This window comes from Strongylocentrotus purpuratus, unplaced genomic scaffold, assembly GCF_000002235.5.
Source record: "Strongylocentrotus purpuratus isolate Spur 01 unplaced genomic scaffold, Spur_5.0 spur5_scaffold_13, whole genome shotgun sequence".
Lineage (NCBI taxonomy): Eukaryota > Metazoa > Echinodermata > Echinoidea > Camarodonta > Strongylocentrotidae > Strongylocentrotus > Strongylocentrotus purpuratus.
The window spans coordinates 25,017,900-25,039,099 of record NW_022145598.1 but is presented as its reverse complement, the minus strand read 5'-3'; the positions used below and the strand labels follow the sequence as shown (position 1 = coordinate 25,039,099).

The following is a 21,200-nucleotide window of genomic DNA, read 5'->3' as shown; positions in this document are numbered from 1 at the left end:
GTTTTTTCAACGAATAACAAAACGTATCGTACCCTTCCAAAATATATAGGAACAGGCGTATGGTAGTACTGGTGTAATTATAGGAGTAGAAAACTTGGTTGACGCAGAATAGAAAATAGTAGTAATAGAAATATTAGTAGTAGTAGAAGTAGTAGTAGAAGTAGCAGTAGTAGTTGTTGTTGTTGTTGTTGAAGTAGAAGTAGCAGCAGCAGCAGTAGTAGTAGTAGTAGTAGTAGTAGTAGTAGTAGTAGTAATAGTAGTTATATTAGTAGTACATTGTAGTAGTAGTAGGGGTATTAGAACTAGTAATAATCGTGCATACCTCGTAATTGTATAAACTCAACTTGTCACTAATGACACTCTGTATCGACAAAATACATCACCCACCACTAAATATTGATCTTGAAGTAGAAGTAGAGGTTATACTTTTAATCAAAGTAGTAGAGTGGTATTACTAGTGGTAGAAATATCAGTAGCAGTAGTACGAGTAGTTGTCAGTCATGATATGATTGAATCTTGAATCTTAAACCTTACAGGCCCGAATTCACAAAGGAGGTTTGTCGACAAACCTTGGTTTTCGTACGTCATATGACGCGTTTTATGCGTTTTTTACAAACCTGGTTTGTAAAGAACAAAAGGAGGTTTGGCGAAACAAAAGGAGGTTTGAGCTCAAACCTTGGTCTGAGCTCAAACCTTGCTTTGTGAATTCGGGCCTGTGGCCCGAATTCACAAAGGAGGTTTGTCGACAAACCTTGGTTTTCGTACGTCATATGACGCGTTTTACGCGTTTTTTTTACAAACCTGGTTTGTAAAGAACAAAAGGAGGTTTGGCGAAACAAAAGGAGGTTTGAGCTCAAACCTTGGTCTGAGCTCAAACCTTGCTTTGTGAATTCGGGCCTGTGGCCCGAATTCACAAAGGAGGTTTGTCGACAAACCTTGGTTTTCGTACGTCATATGACGCGTTTTACGCGTTTTTTTACAAACCTGGTTTGTAAAGAACAAAAGGAGGTTTGGCGAAACAAAAGGAGGTTTGAGCTCAAACCTTGGTCTGAGCTCAAACCTTGCTTTGTGAATTCGGACCGCAAAGTCTCTAACTTGCAATAATAATGACACTCGTTATCGACAGAATACATTGAGCTAAAGACGGTGAATACCTCGGAGGTTTCGCCACATCGGGTACAAAATAATTCATCAACTATTAATATTGATCTGGTTTAAATGTCAGATTATCGTATTACACGTCCCCTAATGACGCCACTCCATCATTATGGCGTCGAGAAACTCACCTTTACGATATCGTCAAAAACGTATCCGATCCCTCATTGTCACAAAATTTGGGTCAAACGTATACACCTTTCCCTTTTCCGCCGATTATCCAGTTTTAGAATAATTCATGATAGTGAATCTACATCAAGCGTATTCAATTTCATTGGTGTTATTCAAAAGTGGATTGTAATTGTAGATAGTTATTTAGTGGAAAATAGATCCTTTTTATTTTTTTTAACCTCTCCCTTCTCCGCCGATCATCCAGTTATAAAATAACTCATGATGGTAAAACTCTTCTAAGTGTTCAATTTCATTGGTGTTATTTAAACGTGGATTGTAGTTGTGGCCAGTTATTTAGTTGAAAATAGATCCGTTTTAATTTTCTCAGCGTTTGCTAATCATGCATGGCAAGTTTTCTCGCCTGGTATTAATCGGCATGTAAATCCGACGTAATTATGCTCTAGGCAGCATTATTACTTCGGGCTTTATTTTGTCGAAGGTGTATGGTAAGGGCTTGAATTGCAATTTGGTTTTAGATTAGGTCTTAGGTAAAGGGTTAGCATTAGGCATATTGTCTGATGTCGGATTAGAGTTTTATAAACAAATCGATTCATTTGGTGTATTAACCGCAGAGCAATAATGTTGCTGGTCATCCGACCAATCCAAGTGAAAAAAGTTACATGTGTATTTTCCAGTCAAAATATATTTTTGACATTCCAATTGTTTGTCCAAACTAAACTTAACGAGAACAAATTAATGACCCGGTACAATGGGACGATATTATTCATTTCACAAACGGGCCCATTCAATTAAGAGATCACCGTGTACTGACATTGGATTTGATGATTTTCATTCTCCAAGTTTGCTTGTTTGTTTTTCCAAGATAGAATTATTATTGTGTGAGTAAAACAATTTCTGAAAACAATCAAACAACCAAATAACACCGTTGTATTTGTTTTGATTCTCTGATTTCAGTGATGTTTCGTAAAATTGAATTTTCAGATCCAGGAATCTATAATCACTGACAAGAAATGTGCTTGAAACTTTAAAGCAATCTTTGATTTTAAAAACTAGATCTATGGCAAAACCTGTCTATGTAAAAGGTGATACTTTTTCTCGTCCAAGAAATAATGAAGTATCATCATCACATTATGTTCGTATGTACAGTTATTCTGGGTTATTATGATGCTACTTATTTATTTTAGACTTAGATGTTAAAGATACTATGTCCCTTTTGCAGCCAACCTCAAATTCTGAAGAACTTTGCAGGAATTATGAATATGTCATGTATGTCCTATCTGTAAAAATTTAAACGATAGCAGTGTCCAAATATTCAAACTATGCAAGGAAACCCGTTTACTTGCTAGACTTTACTGTCAGACACTATTGTCAGTATTGAGTGACTGACTGGCCTTTTTCTTCTACATAAAATAAGCTGTAAAAGATTTGTCTAGTCATCAATAGCCCACTTCTTGTAATGGCCAAAATTATACTGATTGAATCTTTGCGCAGCATAAAACGTACAACCATTGGTACAATGGTCTGGAAATCAAGACTATTACTTATTGGCTCTATAGCTCCTAAGTCGATTTGACATCTAATAGTCGTTATTTTCCAACTTAAAGACATTTTCAAGCCCCCTTTTTTTAAGGGGAGTTCTAAATTAGTATTATCTTTCAAATGCCAATGGAATTTAACCTTTTCATTTTTGGGGCCTAAAAATGGGACATAGTAACTTTAATGGTGCTTAAAGATTTAAGATCTTTTCTGTTAACGTGGTGATTAAACAAAAACAGTGAGCGAAAGAGAAACAGAAGAATAGATCCGTTACCGGCATCATTAATTCACTACATCTCCCAGTCGGCTTGTCGTACTTTGTCAAAAATTCATGATTGGTGCCTTCAAAGAGGTTGTCCATACCAAAGGTTATTTGGTAGACCATTATCTAGCTCCTGTTGTGTACCATATATTATGAGATTGGGCTTCAAGGACGCGAGATTGGTAACTTCACATCGTAATAACAGTAAGTTGATGTGTATAATGGTCATGATGATGGCGACTACATCTTACCCTGCAATCACAATAATTGAAGAAGAGTGTGGCCAATGCCAAAGTGGCTTTTCTGTTGATTCGCGTCTTTGGTTTCCTTTTTACATTGAAACGATTATTGAGTACTCTAGGGGATCTCTCCCTCTCGCTCTCTCCCTTTCTCCCTCCCTCTCTCTCTCTCTCTCTCTCTCTCTCTATTTCTCTCTCTTTCATTCTCTTTCATTCTCTCTCTCTCTCTCTCTCTCTCTCTCTCTCTCTCTCTCTATATATATATATATATATATATATATATGTCACCCGACTGGCAAGACGTTATTCTTTCATTTGTCACTCTCTACCCGGTAGGATGCGAAACTCAGCATCGCGAGCGTCTGTAAAATGACGTCCGGCTTGAATGCTCCCCAGGGAGTGGAGAATGTGCATACATTGTGTGCGGGCAAGCCTGAATCCGATGACCGGGGTAATAAAATATCTGTAAAGCGCTATGAGACATGGTCGATGTATTCAGCGCTGTGCAGTATAAAAGCAGAATATTCTTACTATTAGGCGTATCATATTGCTGTCCATAACAATGTCGATATCTGTATATGAAACATGACGGGCTGGATAAATTCAGGATTAATTCCTCGTATGGGCACGAGCGAAAACCTTTTCTGCCCCGATAATTCCCATATCCCATTCTAAAAGCCGTCCAATTCTGTACAAGGCTGGATGATGGATTGTATTTCAGGGAAATGGAATATCAATGACGACTAGATTAAAGCGATGACCTACAAGGAACGAGTGACTTCCCTTTTTTTCTTGACCTCTTTTAATAACGCATTAAGATTTCAAATGATCATGAAGTGTATACAAAGAGATTACACTTCAAGACGTAGCTCAGAGGGTGAATAAGTAGTAGGCCGGGAGTTCATAATTTTCCAAGTGAACAGGATAGCAAAGACTTTCGAGAAATAAACTCAATGTGAATTCGATACCCATTTGTACAAGTATCTCCCATTTACGAATCATTGTAAAGTGATTATAATTATAATTATGTTTATAAAACAGAATATTGATGTACATCAATGAAATTTAATAAATACAATACAATACATGTTCGGATTGCGTAAGCCGTTATCCCACATGTTAATGGTTGATGGAGAAGGCTATTGGAATCACCCTTGGCTGATTTTCCGAAAGTCTTTGCGATCCATTTAAGGCCCCCTTTGATCAGCTTTTCCTCTTCAAATTAGCAACAATTATTCTTATACACTGTACATTCACTCTTGCAATGTTCAATACACATCAAACTGTATGTAATTAAGTGAATTAATAAGCTGTATGTAATTGAGTGAATGAATTAAGCGAGTTCGTAATTAGGATTTGCGCATGGGCAGATAAAGGTCATTCGTTCCAAAATTGTAAAACCATTGAGACGAATACTCGAATCGTGCTCTTGAAAGTTATGTAATCAGTATTCATTTATGCACCGACAGTACATTTATCTGATGCACAGGTGGAACTTATTCTTCTCAAGAGATAAACAAAAGGTATTCATGAAGCACCTTCGGCAGTGATTATTCTAAAATGCACGAGTGAGACTTATCCATCGTGTAAAAGATCTGTGGATATTTTGGGGTCATGCGTTCCGAAGCTATTTACGAACTGGCTTATTGAATGAACCAATGAGAGTGAAAATCACTAATTTTAGGAAAGGCCTGTTCTGTTGAGTGGCACAGGCACGTGGAGCAAAGTATGCAATGCTTTGTAACTGCAATGAAAAGGCGTTATTCCAATGTCGTATTAGGCTGAAGCCTTATAACACCTTTGCTATGTAGAATACATTTGGGATGTGATATTCTGTACACGAAAAAGGCAAATATTAACTTTGCTCCGCGTTGCCAATTTAGACACTTTAATGCTTGTTTTTAGTTAAATCAATTTTTGTCATGACCGGCCCAGTGTACTAGAACAGAAAATGAAATAAGAAGTCTGTGATTTTAGCTCTCTCTGCTCATGTATCGTGCGTAATTCATAACATTCTGCACCATTAGATAATGCATTAATGTGACTACACGCTGACATTAAACTTCGGCGGGTTAATCATGCATTAAGATGTCAAGTGATCATGAAATGTTTATACAAAGTGATTACCTTTCGAGTCTGGATGCAGCTCGGAAGTAGGCCAGGTTGATATCGCGAATGTACACTCCATCTCTCGACTCTAGAGAGCATTCAGCGACATCTAGAGAAATTGTGCTCTTGAGAATGATTACACAGTCACTGTGGCGGTGTGAAATATGAAGGGTGGGTGCTCAATCCCTGTCAACAATTCTTCGAGCTTCCCTCCCCCCAAAAATAAAATATATCAGAAAATTAGTGATGAATAGGGAGGCCGTGTAGAATATGACTCAAAGAATCCCCCCCCCCCCAAAAAAAGGGGATAATAATAATCATAAATAAATGAATAAATAGAAATAAAAACGAGAATAATATGAAATAACTGCTATGAAAAGCTCGAACATTTGGGAGTGTTATTTTATGATTTGTTTTTTAATGAGAGGAAATTCATTGTCTTTTTTTGTGCTTACAGGGCAGGTGCTACAGGACCCCCTCCTCCTCAGGATTTAGATTTAGCAATATTATGACAATCGTCATTTTTGTTTATATTCGGAAAGTGGGTGATCTATAATGTGTAATTTGTTAATCTCATTTAAAATGTGTATAGTTTGCTTTCAAAATTGCATTGTCACCCTTAAAAAGTGGCAATATTTACTCGCAGTCTTTTCAAAGACAGGGAGTAAAAAACATTTTAATGCGGGAAAACACCTTTAGCCCCCGCCCCCATGGAATTTCGACCCTTCACCTATATAAGCTTATTGTCCGTCCTTCATTTGATTTGACTCTGTCATGAATGAAAAAAGGAACAAATATATTAAAGGATTTCTAGTTATTAAACTTCAACCCTTCATTCAAAGCTATCAAGGGCACATAGATACTTTCACCATTAGCCGGTGTGCAACTCATCATGTCATAACGTGTTCCCTCAAATATGCTCCGCGGTCATGGGAGCTAAACAATTACATTCATCTATATATTTATGCAAGCCAAATTGACAAGCTCTAAATATTGTGTGTTTGTTCCAAACGGGCGTGCCGATATTGTACGTACCACGCAGAGCAAAGTTCATAAATTTCATGCTGTTTGGCTTATTGATTCGCGGGTTGTATAAACAGAGGGTATTGAAAAGATCCACCTATGTTATATTTTCTTGCACTGTCCGATTTTTAAAAGTTGTTATGATTTAGCGCTATGATTTAGACCACAGGAGAATGGTATGCAGATCGTTGTTTCATGTGTGTATAAATTGAACTGTATTATGCATTGGGTAAAGCCGGCGTGTTGTGGCGAAACCCCCTACCCCCCGCCGCTCAGTGAAAAAAAAAATGAAGAAATGCATTCTTCATTATTTTGTATGAATGGCCGACTGACCGCCTTTCGGATCTTTGGAAGAGTAAAGATTTAGGTCGCATGAAAGTGGGTGTAAAAAAAATAATGGGGGCACTCAGTTTTTTTCGTCGTGTTCCTTTGTATCTTGAGAAAGATTATCTTCAGAAGAATGGAACCGTCTTAATTTCAGCCCCATATTAAATTTCATTACCGGGCAAAACATAATTTGTATGATGATTTGTAAGATTCAAGCCCTAATAGAGCTATCAGCTTGATACAGCCATGTTATTTTCCGAACCGATGACAATTTTAGACTTCTCCTGTTGTGTTATGTCTATCAGTAGCATTATCATGAAAAAGAGAAAATCAGCGTCGGCTGAAGATAGCCAATCAATATGACCATTAGGTTCCAGCTCGGTTTGACGTTACACTGTCATATGATCTGAAGCAAACAGTCAGCTTTAGGTTTGTCAACATCTACACAATGAGTAACTCATTCCCTCTTGCAACAAATGGCAGAGTATGGTGTCTTAGAATGGAATGAGAAAAAATATATATATTGTCGGCTTTGATCGGTAATAATGCTTGTGGTAGTTGCGTTTGCTTGCCCCCAAAATATCATTAAATTTTAGTACAAGAACGATAACATTTTCGGAAGAAAAGACGACCATTAGTTTTATTCCATTAAAACAAAACCAATTGTGCCGCTTGTATGTGATATTATAAGTCATTGAGTTATTTCAAGATATTTCAAGATATTTTAAATGAAGAAAAAAACATGAAATATACTATTTTCGTGCTCTGATGTCAAATGACTGATATTATATTTGTAATAATAGTAGAAATAATATTGATTAATAAAGCGCTTAATATGAAATACAGTCCCTACGCCTTTTACATATGTTATTATCTTGGTCATCGGATTCATTCACGAACAATGTGAACCATATCCACTCCATGATGAGCGTTCCTACCGTGGTCACCGTCAGGGGCGGTGATCCCGGAGGGGACGGGGGGGGGGGGGGGGGGACACGTCCCCCCTCAATTTTGTTAAGGGGGATCGTCCCCCCCCCCGGAAAATTTGAAAAAGTGCAAACAAAATTGTACAGCATATACTGAATAATGACTGCAATACACTTTTAGGCTCCGGAGGGCCCAAGAGTGCAGCGTTTAGACTAATAAAATTGCCCCCCCCCCCCCCCCAAAAAAAAAAAAAAAAAAAAAAAAAAAAAATCGCATTTCGTCCCCCCCCCCCCCCCTCCCCCCCCCCCCCCGGTCATGAACAGAAATCGCCGCCCCTGGTCACCGTAGGTGCATATGACAATTCCTATCACAAATGCTTTCATCATTTGTTTGTTTTATTATAGTGTTTGAATTATCATTATTTACTGCCACTAGCTTGGGCACGAAGTTCCAATAAATGGCCGCAAATGGGGGAGAGAGAAGAAAAAAAAAAGGTACGAGCCCTTTTAATAGCATCTCCTCAATCATAGAGGGCGTACTTGAAAAGCAGGGTTTTTTTTACTGAATGTACCTATCCTCTATTCAAATGAAACTTGAATAAATAATAGATAATAAATTGAGCTTGTCCTATCGCCTTTCATCCACCTGGTTAACCCAGTGACCTCTTCCCCTTCCCCATCTTACAAGTGACCCCCTCCCCTTCCCCATCTTACAAGTGACCCCCTCCCCTTCCCCATCTTACAAGTGACCCCCTCCCCTTCCCCATCTTACAAGTGACCCCCTCCCCTTCCCCATCTTACAAGTGCCCCCTCCCCTTCCCCATCTTACAAGTGACCCCCTCCCCTTCCCCATCTTACAAGTGACCCCCTCCCCTTCCCCATCTTACAAGTGCCCCCTCCCCTTCCCCATCTTACAAGTGACCTCTTCCCCTTCCCCATCTTACAAGTGACCCCCTCCCCTTCCCCATCTTACAAGTGACCCCCTCCCCTTCCCCATCTTACAAGTGCCCCCTCTCATTAGCTGGTCCCTCGCTATGCCAATTATCTCTCTTGTAAAGACTGAGAACCGAGAAAGGTTGCGTAATTTATACACTTCCTTAAAGGTAAAGACCAGTATTGGCAACGCCCCAATTTCAAAAAATGAAATGGCAGCTCTCATTACCAATCATGTGAAAGAATATGTTTTGAATAATACATGATGATAAAAAATTTGCCGGGAAACCGCCTACTAATTCATATATTTGGTAAATTTATTTCTCTCATGGTCTGGTGAGAGAGATAGGGTAGTCCCATATACATCTTTCTGTGTATAGTGCTTGTAACTTTACGAAGAATGAGCCAAATTTCTTATCATTTTGATGATTCCAGAACCTTGCAGATGCTAGATGATCGACCTTTTCTGATCGATTCCACAACGTTTCTTTCACAATGCAATCGCATGACCATTACTGGTCTTTACCTTTAAGTTCAGTCACACTGCCATTCGAACCTTTGGGGTAAAGTGACGTATCAACCTAGCTTTCTATCTCAATGCTCATAACTTTCATGAAAACCTCTCCGCGGAAAACTCGGTCGCATTCGGCTGGTGTGAACGAGATTCAATTTCCCATTCATAATTCATAGTGTTAAGAGTTTCGCACGAGTTTACATCATTCATCATACATGACACAGAGGGGACATCTCGGCCTACAGGAAGTGTAGACTATCATTGTTGTTCTTGTTGTTGTATTTTGGTTTTTGTTGATTGTTGTTGTTGGCGGTGGTGGTGGTGGTGGCGGTGGTGGTGGCGGTGGTGGTGGTTGTTGTTTAAATTGGTGAAAGTATCTTTGCAGGGTCGATCGTTTTTGACACCGTTTAAACCATATATAAATAAATTATATATATCTGTCTTTCTCCCTTTCTCTCCTCCCCATCTCTCCTTCGCTCAATCTCTCTCTCTCTCTCCCACACACACACACACACACACACACACACACTCACATACTCTCATCTCTCTCCCTCTCTCTTCCTCCTTCTCATTCTCCCACCTTCTCCATCCATCTCTATTGCTCTACATCTTTCTCCTATTATCTCTCTCACATCTGTCCACTGTCTCCCCCATTACCCCTCTCCCTCTCTTTATGCTTCTTTTTCTCCCTATTCTCTCCTTTTCTTTCTCCCATCTCTCTCATTCTTTTGTCCCTCGTCAGTCAATGACCTAACATACGACTACATTTCATCTACAAACGAAATCAGCTGCTCCGCCTCAGTTATTTGAATGAAGATATTTATTTTTAATAATCATTGATATATGAGCAAAATGGTGATCAGTCCGTCATATTGTATACAACCGAGTGCTTGATTTATGTTGATAAAACGTTATCACAACCGTTGAACCCCCCCCCCCCAAATCGTGTTATCTCTCTCTCTCTCTCTCTCTCTTTCTTGCTCTCTCTCTCTCTCCCTCCTCCCCTCTCTCTCTCCCTCCTCCCCTCCCTCTCTCAAACCGTCCCTGGCTCTCTTGCTCCCCCCTTTTTTTGTCATCGCAGGAACCAAATACCTTGAGTATTTACTTCAATATCTTATTTTTGTTCGTTGTAATCAATCGGCTGAACCCAATAGACATGGCAGACTTTGGATGAAGAACACAACATGAAAGGAGAAGAAGCGTGGCCGGCCCTCTATTACTAATCTTCCAAATGAATAACTTAATCCTTTAAAATTACATATTTTGATCTTCTGTCTTTCTTTCTCACAACACAGGCTATGTGGACACGTGGGCCAGTACATCGACAATATGGAACAGTATGGACCAACTGAATGATACCTTTCCTCAAGAAATAACGCAAAGTAAGTGATTATTTAAAGTTGCTCAAGCGGGGTTACATAGAGGGCAGCACACGGACGTACGCATGGGAGCGTAATACCCATTGGCTCAGTGTTATATAGTGATCGCCAAGTTGCCTACTTCACGAACGACTATATACCCACGCATGAACCTCTTTAATATGCATAGTGATGTATCCAGGAGGCAAGGGGAAACATCTACTATCCACACCCCATCTCTGCCAGACAAAACACTTTGTAGAATACATTTGGTTCCCATTAATTAGAAGGAACGAAATAAGAACCTGTCCCCTCTTTATGTGCCTCCTCCAAAGAACCTAAAAGACACCTGGAAGATAGCTTGTAGTTATAGGAGATTTTGTTTGTCTTGTGCACCTCCTCCGGCGCGGCTAGAAAATCCTGCATCTGCCACTCAAACATAATTTCATTTAGTGTTCAGGAAAATATGAAGGCGATGGAATTTGCATTATTTATTTTTCGAAGTTAAAATACCGTAACAACCGGGTGAACTGTTCATGTTCATCAGGTATCACGGTATGAAACGAACTTGATAATAATTATTGTGTTGACCCAATTATACATGTATCTCATCAGTACCAATGCTATTCTATCTGAGGACCCTGGAATTTCTGGTTAATCCCAGCAATTGCCAAGGACCCTAGTAACACCTGGGTGGAGAGTTGGATGTAGATTAATGATCTTGCCTCGCGACGTTAGTGTCGGGCTGGGATTCGAACCCTCAACCCTTGAATCAATAGTCTTGTGAATTAACCACTATACCACGACACCTCAACCTTCAAAAGGCGTTTATGGCAGAAATTATATTCCCAGGAAATGACTCTGATTTCTTTATTTATCATTATCTACCACGAAGATACAAGAGAAAGAGTTGGATGATATGGTGCATGTGGAAGGTGCACTTATATGGAGAAAGGGTGGGAAGGTTTTCCTTGAGATCTTTTCTCATTATCTCTTACACCCTCCCCCATTTTTGCTCTTTTATAATCCCCTCTACTTTATTTTTCGTCTTTCACTTTGAGGAACACCCCCCCCCCCTCCTCCTCATAGCTGTGCCACTGATGATAATGATAAAATGTGTTTAACGATCATTGAATATTGTAAAATCGCATATGCTTCCCAATATGTTCATTTGACCCAAATTCATGGCCCCATACCAAAACTTTGTATTACCTTTTATTTCCAATGTCCAGCTCCACCCGAGAACCCGATGTATGCAGGTGGTATAGCGGTGCTTGTGGCCTTTGTTCTGTTCATGTACTGGGGATCCCTCCATGAAAAAGAGTAAGTGGTGAAATGTACTAGGTTCTAACGACCGTATCCGGACAACTACCCCCTAGGACAACTACCCCCGGACAACTAACCCCCAGGCAACTACCCCATAGGACAACTACACCCTAGTATAGTTGTCCGGGGGTAGTTATCCTAGAGGATGGTTGTCGTAGGGGGTAATTGTCTGGGGGGTAGTTGTCGGGTGGTAGTTGTCTGGAGGTAGTTGTCCAGGGGTAGTTGTCCGAGGGGTAATTCTCTTAGGGGTAGTTGTCCTAGGGGGTAGTTGTCCTAGGGCGTATAGTTTACTGGGGGTAGTTGTCCCAGGGGGTAGTAGCCCTAGACGGTGGTTGCCCAAGGAGGTAGTTGTCCTAGGGGGTAGTTGACTGGGTGGTTATCCGGGGGTGGATCTCAGGGGGTAGGTGTCCTCGAACTCTTACGACATCGTAGAAATGAAATAATTTTAAAGATCCTTATCACCGAGGCAAATTGCCTTTATTTGGTCCTCGGTTAGATGGTCTAATGATACTACTTTTTAGCTACTATACATTTATGTCACGAACATTTATACCAAAAACGTTTGTACCACAAACATTTATACCAAAAACATTTATACCACAAACATTGATATCGCAAACATGTTTGTCCACCACATGCAAGGTCAGTATCCACAAGGCGCCTGTGAATCACGACAAAGTACTTCCCTTGCTCTAATGAAGCTGCATAAAGCCACTGAAAGCATTCAAGGAATTACTTACTACCATGTATTCTTTTTTCTGCGCCAAGATTATACAGAAAGTGACAAATGTCAATGTCTTGCCAAAAGATAGTAGTGCCTCTGCTGGTACCTTCGTGATCCATTTAAAACACATTTCTAAAAGGATTGAATTGACCCTGTGAACAAAAATAAGCATGAGACCAATTGGTTGTAGTACAAAACACATGTGATGTCTCATTTTTTAAACGTTAGTATAATCTGCAGTTTGGTTAAACGGTGAATCCGTATTACTTCTATGCATTTTTTTAACTTCTTGCTCCTGTATTCTCTTCTTCAGTGACACGGAGGACGATAAAAAGAAGAAACCAAAGAAGCAAGTTCCAAACTGGTTACAGAAGACCGTTATCCATGGAAAGAGGAAAAAGAAGAGGACAAATAAACGAAAAGGTGTTTATAGTGTGAGTGACGCAATGTCTAAACATTTACTCGCCGATACGGGTCAGGAACAGACTACATGTGCCGAGTGCGAAAAGTGTAGGATCCATGAACACAACATGCAAATCAAAACGACATCTTCCACTTCAGACGGGGCACAACTATCAAGTAAAACCACGAGTAATAAGACTGCGCGTAGTGCCAGCTGCAACCGCGTCGCGCGTCCATTGTTAAATATTCGTGGTAAGGAGAACGCACCCGTATGTCAGCCTCGAAATGAACGTGCGAACTCGTCACCCGAAATCACCGTTGCTACGCCCAAGCCAAAGAACACCGCGTGCACATGTGCGCGTCCGAGACAAAATGGCGGAAATGCGGCGCATCCTCCAAAAAGGCAATGCGTGGCTCCTTCGGATCGCGATGACGAGGTAGTCCTGGTCAAGTGTTGTGAGAGGAATTGTGAAAGAACATCCGAGCTAACTACAGAGGATAGTTTGCACATCGAGAAGGAGACCAGGAATAATCTTTTAGACCTGGATAAGCCCTGCCTGAAGAGTAAAATGCCGTGCAGCAGCGGTGGGGTGACGGCCAACGGGAAAGTTCTGCGCCAGCTCGACGATGCATCCGTACGTCTTGAGAGCCACCCCAACGTCGCAATTACCATTTTTGCCGAATCGGTTATTTGAAGGGAACGACGTGAGTGTGGTCTTTTGAGTTTCAATTTGGTCCGGTCTTGAAAAGGACGGACCTAAAAGCTGATGAACAAGCTTTTGGCTGATCTGTTGGAAGGTCGCTTGTTCCATCTTGCCTTTAGCGGCGGTTTCTTGCGTTGGGTTCTCCATGGAATCGTGAAGGGAAAGCGCTTGCGCTACTTTCTGGAAAGTCTAACAGAGAACACACCATCATGAAAAGGTTGTTCAACTCTACATCCTAGTCTTTACCAGAAGAAAAGAAAAAGTAGCCGAAAAGAAGATTGAGATATTTTGTCGAAGAAGATCACGTTTTAGACATGTGCCTTAACATTGATATTCAGTATAATTGTGTAATTATAGATCTTCGATACGCACAAAGTATGGCTATACAAGTCATTCTCAAACTTGATCATTCTTGGTATGTTTTCGGATAAGGTAATATGTATTTTAAGGTATTGCAACCTGCTATGGTATAGTTGGTCAATGTTCTACGTCAGGACATTCATAAACATGTCATTATCCAGAAGATGGTTTTATTCAAACGGAATGCTTTATTTCTAATGCTTGTGAGCGTGAATGACCTAGGAAGTTACGTTGTTATTATCAGGTTCGTAGGGACTGTTTCTTGCGGAATACATTTTATTGATTATATTTCATTCTCAACTTCCAATGTTCGCATTTTCTCCCAATGATCATTGTGATCAGAGTTTGATTAGAAGAATATTGACTCATTCCTCTTATAAACGTATTTTGGAAACTATCTATTTCTTTTATAAGATTGGGATATATGTGATATCAATTTGTTCTAGGAAAGGGGGAGGGAATGTAAAATACAAGTCATGATCACTTTATTTCATTGTCTAGACATTTTCAAACTTGATGGTTCGATGCTTGTAAGATTTAGGCTGAGGCAAAACACTTAGAGGTTTGTAAAGTGCTATATCAGGTCGTTCATGAACATTTTGCTATGGAGGGTCTGAACTTCTTTAGTGAGGGATGCTTGTTTTAAAGCCCCACCGCACTAGTTTGGCCAGGAGGGATTAGACCTCCCTGCATGGTCACTGACAGGTGGTTATCTCATCAAATAAGCTCTCAATAAACATGAAAAAAGAGGATCATGGGGGACTAATGGTCACTAATTAGGCATTGTTTGCTATATAGATGGCACAAGTAGCGATAAGTAGTCAGTGGGGCTTTAAGGGCTGTCAAAATGGATGCCCTAATTATAGGGAAGTTAACTTGTCTTGGTCGTATTTTGTGAGGGGCTGTTTCTCTTGTGGAAGAAGGAGATGGGTCAGCAGGTTGAAATAGCTTCCATTCTTGAAATGTTAGTATTGTGTCCCAGAATTTGATAAAATAATGCCACTCGGCTTAATGTTTGTAATTTGGCAATGGTTTTTTTCTCTTTTATGTAATTATAAAAGGAAAAAGGTGATTATCAATTGATACGAATTATAAAAAAAATTACCTTAGAATCCAACTCGTTTCTTTTGTATTCTGATCAACATTATTCTTCTTCTAATTATTCTTATTCTTCTAAATGATGTTATTCATCAATAACACAATATTTAGAAAATAATAACGGTTGGAATACTCCTGAGCTTGTTGGCATGAATTACCCTGATTAGATTAAAGGAAAATAGCAAAATTGTGAGATTTTATTCAGAATTTTTGAAGGAAACTACGATACGTTCGTATATAACTTCCTCAAATATGTAATAGACGGATGCAACTATAAAGCACTTCTCAAAATTGCACAATTCCACGTTTCATACATTCTAGATATCAAACCACATCTCAAACCTGCTTAATTCTGCGTCTCGTCTGAATATCAAATTAAAGAATTAAGTGAAATAAATGCGCCAGACCGCAATCAATCTTCAGCATCTAGAGCTTTTAAAGATATGAAATGAATATTGATTGTGAATGTCAGACAAGGAAATATCTCTGCGTCTGTAAATGACAGCAATGCATGTAGTTGGATAAATAACCTTCCATACTGCTCATGAAAAATGTTATGGGAAATAATGAAAATCCTGCTTTCGCCAATCAATACCTTTATTTTGTTTAAAGAAATATATATTGAATCCTTTCCATCTGTTCTTAATACTTTGTATATATTTTGAAAAGTGTGTATGATTTCCGTTTTATTATGTTTTCATAATACGTTTTTCGGCTAGAGCTCTGGTACTGAAAGTTCGCTTTAACATTAAAGGGATCCGGTAACTTTGTCTTAGATCCTTTATAAATAATCCTTGATTTAGCTCATGCTGCAATGATAATTATAAACCTTTAGGTCAGTCAGGAACTCCATGACTTTCACAAGCCGATCGCATGTCTGAATATCAAGATATTAATGATTGGAATTACAAATTTTGAAAACCGTTCGCCGAACGGTTTTCATAACACTACAGTCTATTGGGGAAAACGAGTATGGTAAAACCGGTTACTCAAAGGTTTTTATTTTTTTGAGGCACTTCTTGATCATTTTGAAGCGCGATTTTTTTTTTAGGGCTTCAATATTACACCATATCACAGACACTGGTAACATGTAGGACCGTGTTTCTCAGATTTAACATTGTTAAACGATCCCTTTAAGGATCCGTCGTGATCGAAGTAAGCTTAAAGGAAACCTCAACCCCAGAAATAACTTTACTTATTCTGAGAGATTTTTTATATTCTTGCCCATTAATCAACAAGATTCCCCACCAAATTGTATGAGAGAAAATAAAGCAAGAATAATGTACAGATTCTCAGCATGGCATGGGCATCGTCATTTTCTTGATAACGTGACGTACGCGTACTATGTGAAAGTCGTTTATCAATTAAATGTATTCAAATTGATGGGTGCTTCATGCCCAGGTACGTGTGGTGAAGAAGCATTTCATTCACCTGCTATTATCCTTTGTACTAAAATTGGCAGAACGCAAATTTCATAAATAAGTTGGTGCTCTTCTGGGGTGAAGGTGTTTTCATAAATGAAATAGATTTGTCAACTGCTTATTTTAGTATTTTTTAATGAATTAGTATTTAATGAATTAGTTACAATTGTTTCCCTGTCATATATTTTTCACCAAATATAATTTATATCTTCTCAGCTATTGATTTTCCTCATTGAAAATTGATTTTTTTTTAATTTTTTTTATTGGTTTTTAAAAGTCGATCCAATTCAAGCTTGGTGCTCGATATAATGTACAACTTCAATTGGTATGGCACATTTTCAGGAAAATGGCTGAGCCCATGTCATACTAAAAGGCATCATATCATACCAAGAATATTTTCATTTTTATATCTCTTGTACATTTTCGTAACGAATTTTGTACATCAAAGGGCATGGATACTTCTCACTTGCACTTATTCTGTAGCCAGCTTTCATCGCTCACACTTCTTTTCATTCTGCTCACATTATGTTCTCCGGTAATTGTACTTCGCAAATACAATCATTTCCTTATTTACCTCGTTGTTATATTTACAATAGCGCTAATCATGCTGCTATTGCTTGCTGAAACTCATAGGTTTATAAGTCGAAATAGTCTGTTAGTAACTTAATTTTATCACGACAGCTGCTATGCAATTAATACTAAATCATTAAAATGTATTTTGTCATTTCTATGTTTATTTTTTTAATTTCCAGTTTTGTGATAATTTGATTGCTGCTAAGGGAAAATAGGTGTTTATTAGCTTGATTGTGTACAGTCACTTGGAAATTAAATCTACATTCTTAGGAGAACCTTGCTACAATTAAAAGATTCAACTTATCGAGAGAGAAAAAATAACGTTATATGAATGTAAATTATACCAAAATATGTGGAATCCTTTACGGAATCGATATATTAATGGAAGTTCCAACTGAATGTAGGACTTAATCTAGTTTCAGATGTGATGAGGTTTCCTTAACGCTGTAAATTTTATTTAAATGATGAACTTATTCAAATTTGAAGACCGTTTACTAAATCTATTGCTTGTAAAAATAAAACCAGGTATATAATTCCCAGTCTTCAACGTTCTAATGTGCACATTTAAATTCGAAAAGAGTGTGTCGTTTTTATTTATCTTTGATATCATTATGATTATTATTATTACTATCCTCACTGTTATTGGTATTATTAATATCATTATTATTATCAAAAGTATCATTATTCATTACTGATCAAAAATGTGAAATAATCTATTTTATTCTAACACGTTGCGTTATTCTAAAGCGAAAATCAGATATCCTCTTGCCATGCGAAAAACTTGGTCAAAAATGGAATTGGTACTGTGGTAATTATCCACCCCCTCCCCTCTCTCTCTCTCTCCTTCTCTCTCTTTCTCTCTCTTTCTCCCCCTCTTTTTCTCTCTCTTTCTCACCCTCTCTCTGTTACATTTTTCAAGTACGCATTGTGACATTTTTGTTAAAGATCAATCGGTGAATAAATACAGCATTTTATATAGATTGTTTTCGAAAAGATGTAATTGATGCTTAGACAAAACAGGATTCTCGAATTTTCAATACATTAGCTCTAAAAAAAAAAAAATCTATAAATCTTTAATAATGCGATATTGACCGTACTAATATGTTTTGTAGGAACAGGGTATTTAAGCTATACAATGTATATTTTTTATAAAAAGTGCCTGTTAAGAAATCAATAAAAATCAAAATTATAGCACTTTACACGAAAACGACGTAACATTGTGTACCCTTTGATTTGTGTTTTGTGTATGAAAAATCTATGGAGATAATGCTTTGTGTGGGAGGACATAGATGTGACGTCAGTTGTACCTCTTGATATGAGAGGACAGAAAAACGATTAAAAAAACTTTTCAAGGTCTACTAGGAAAATCCTGACATTTTTCCTTTTTTTCATATCATTTATTTCCACAATAATAGCAAATCAAATTTACAAAGCTCTTCGTTTTTACAAAGTCATTCTAATTAAAATATTAATAAAAGATAAATATACATAATATGAAAAGCGCAAAGCAGTAAAAGCATAAAATTGAGACTGGGAAGATAATGGATAATGGCTTGCTGTATTGCGGAGGAAATCTAGGAAAGCATAGCTCATTATTTAGGTTCCCTAGCATAAAATATAATAGTATCATGAAGTAGAAAATGCAAGGAAAAGAAAAGATTGGGAAAACGAAACGATACAATACAAGACAATACATGACAATTGAGGTAGCATCAGAAAGAAATAGATCTATTCTAACCAAGTAAGACATGATAAGACTTGAATAAAAGTATCACACTCTTAAGAATATATGATAATGATAACAATAATACATGTATAACAAATGAGAACAAACATCTGCAAAAAGACCTTAATCGAAACAGACCCTACACCCTTACAAACCATCATCAAATCCCAGTCCATGTAAATATTTCTGAAAGTGAGGGACCATGTAAAAAGTTTTTTACAACATTTTAAAGTAAGGGTTAACTGCAGCGACTTGACTTGAATGTGTCTACAGAAAAGTGTTAAAACTGACGATATCAGGACAACGGATGGCGTCCTAGTTTGACTGGTATATCGCATAATTGATTGCTGTATGATCCTGTATCCCTATGATTTCGTTCAATTTTGTTTTTCCCTCCCGACAAATAGACGAGATATTCACATAATGAACACTAATATTTCTTCTTCATCATCATCATCATCTTCTTCTTTTTCTTCTTCTTCTTCACCTTCTTCTTCTTCTTTTCTTCTTCTTCTTCTTCTTCTTCTTCTTCTTCTTCTTCTTCTTCTTCTTCTTCTTCTACTTCTTCTTCTTCTTCTTCTTCTTTTTATTCTTCTTCTTCGTCTTCTTCTTCTTCTTCTTATTCTCCTCCTCCATTCCCTCCTCCTCTTTCTCTTCTTCTTCTTCTTCTTCTTCTTATTAAATTATTATCATCATTATTATTATTATTATTATTATTATCATCATTATGATCATTATTGTAATCATTTTCAGTATTACTATTATGATTATTCTCAATATTATTATTATCCTTTTTTTTTCATCAAAAATTGCTATTAAAAAAACAGCGCTTATAAAAATTTCAGACTATAAATATTCATATTGTAACAAATTATGACAAAGAAAACAGTAGAAAGACCGATAATGTAAGATGCACTGAATTACTCAAAGTCTTATTCATCATTCCATCCTCAAGATTTTAGAAGATGACAGTACACTATTAATAACCTACAAATCAATATGTTCTGTTGTTTTGTTTCGTGTCGTTTTCGCTGCCAACGTACTTCCGTCTGATCAATGATATAGCTGAGTGTCAAGCCGCTTTACTAAAAAATAAACCAGGATAGTCCGACAAAAATTTCAAAGGAAAGCCGATTTCTAAAAAGAGGCATTTTTTTCATATTCATGTCAAACCCATCCTCGACTTCGAGTGTTGCGTGGATTGCAGCCGTGTCATGTTCACGAATCGTCACTTAACTAGTTTGCCTATCCCGCCGTTTTGCTGTAAAATAATTATGGAAAATGCAGTGCTGCAATGATGATGGTGACCATGATGATGGTAGTGGCGATGAGAGTGGGTCATGGTGGTGGTGGTGGTGGTGGTGGTGGTGGTGGTGGTGGTGGTGGTGGTGGTGGTGGTGGTGGTGGTGGTGGTGGTGGTGGTGGTAGTGATGATGGTGGTGGTGGTGGTGACGGTGGTAGTGATGGTGATGGTGGCATTATCATTGGGTGATTTAACAACAAATGGACCAAGATGATGATGATGACGAGGATGCTGATGACGGTGATGATGATGGTGATGATGATGACGATGAGGAGGAGGAGGAGGAGGAGGAGGAGGAGGATTATGTTCATGTTGATGGTGATAATGGTAATGGTGATGAGATGATGATGACTATGGTGATGATGATGATGATGATTATGATGATGTTGTTGATGAGGGTTTATGTTAATGGTGATGTTGTGATGAAGATGTTGTTGGTGGCCTTTTATTGATGATGCTGATGAAGATAACGATTATAATGATGATTTCGAAGGCTTCAATGACGATGACGATGACGGCGATGATCATGATGATGACAATGTTTACCATTTTGATCACTCAATGATCTCAATATTGATAAATTTAAAGACAAAACCATGAAACAAGATGAACTACCCTAAATCGCTTTATAACGTATAAATCTTAATTCATAAATCGTACTCACCGTTCCTTGAATAAAACCATGTTCTTATTCAATAAAATATGTCCGTTTGAGTCTCACACGAAAGACTATTACCGATAACAATCTCATTTCATTATTCCCATTTTCATCTCGGAGAAGAAATTGCCGCATCCAGCAAACGCTTCGACGGCCATACATCGTATCGGTAAACAATAGAGTCGCCATCAACTCGCATCTCTGCATAAATTTTCCTAGCAGACGATACCGCTCGCTTGGCGCACGCGTATGCTAGTCTTAGTTTGTAAACATCTTTATGATTATGATTCACGTTACCATTTTCTTACAATTATAAGCTGATTAATATTCCAAAATATTGTATAATTATATAGTACATTATTCTTCAATAACGTTTTCTCATTTTGAATGA

General features: G+C 38.1%; 1 protein-coding gene across 1 annotated transcript in view; it reads left to right on the top strand.

Moving 5' to 3' along the window:
- The window catches only part of LOC100892548, a 36,114-nt gene extending 20,008 nt beyond the window's left edge, over positions 1-16,106 (top strand). The window contains exons 2-4 of the mRNA XM_003728050.3: positions 10,452-10,538; positions 11,747-11,837; positions 12,878-16,106. Coding sequence (XP_003728098.2) covers positions 10,496-10,538; positions 11,747-11,837; positions 12,878-13,661 — 918 coding nt within the window. The 5' untranslated portion in view covers positions 10,452-10,495 and the 3' untranslated portion in view covers positions 13,662-16,106. The remainder of the gene's footprint in view (positions 1-10,451; positions 10,539-11,746; positions 11,838-12,877) is intronic.
- The last annotated feature ends 5,094 nt before the right edge of the window (positions 16,107-21,200 follow it).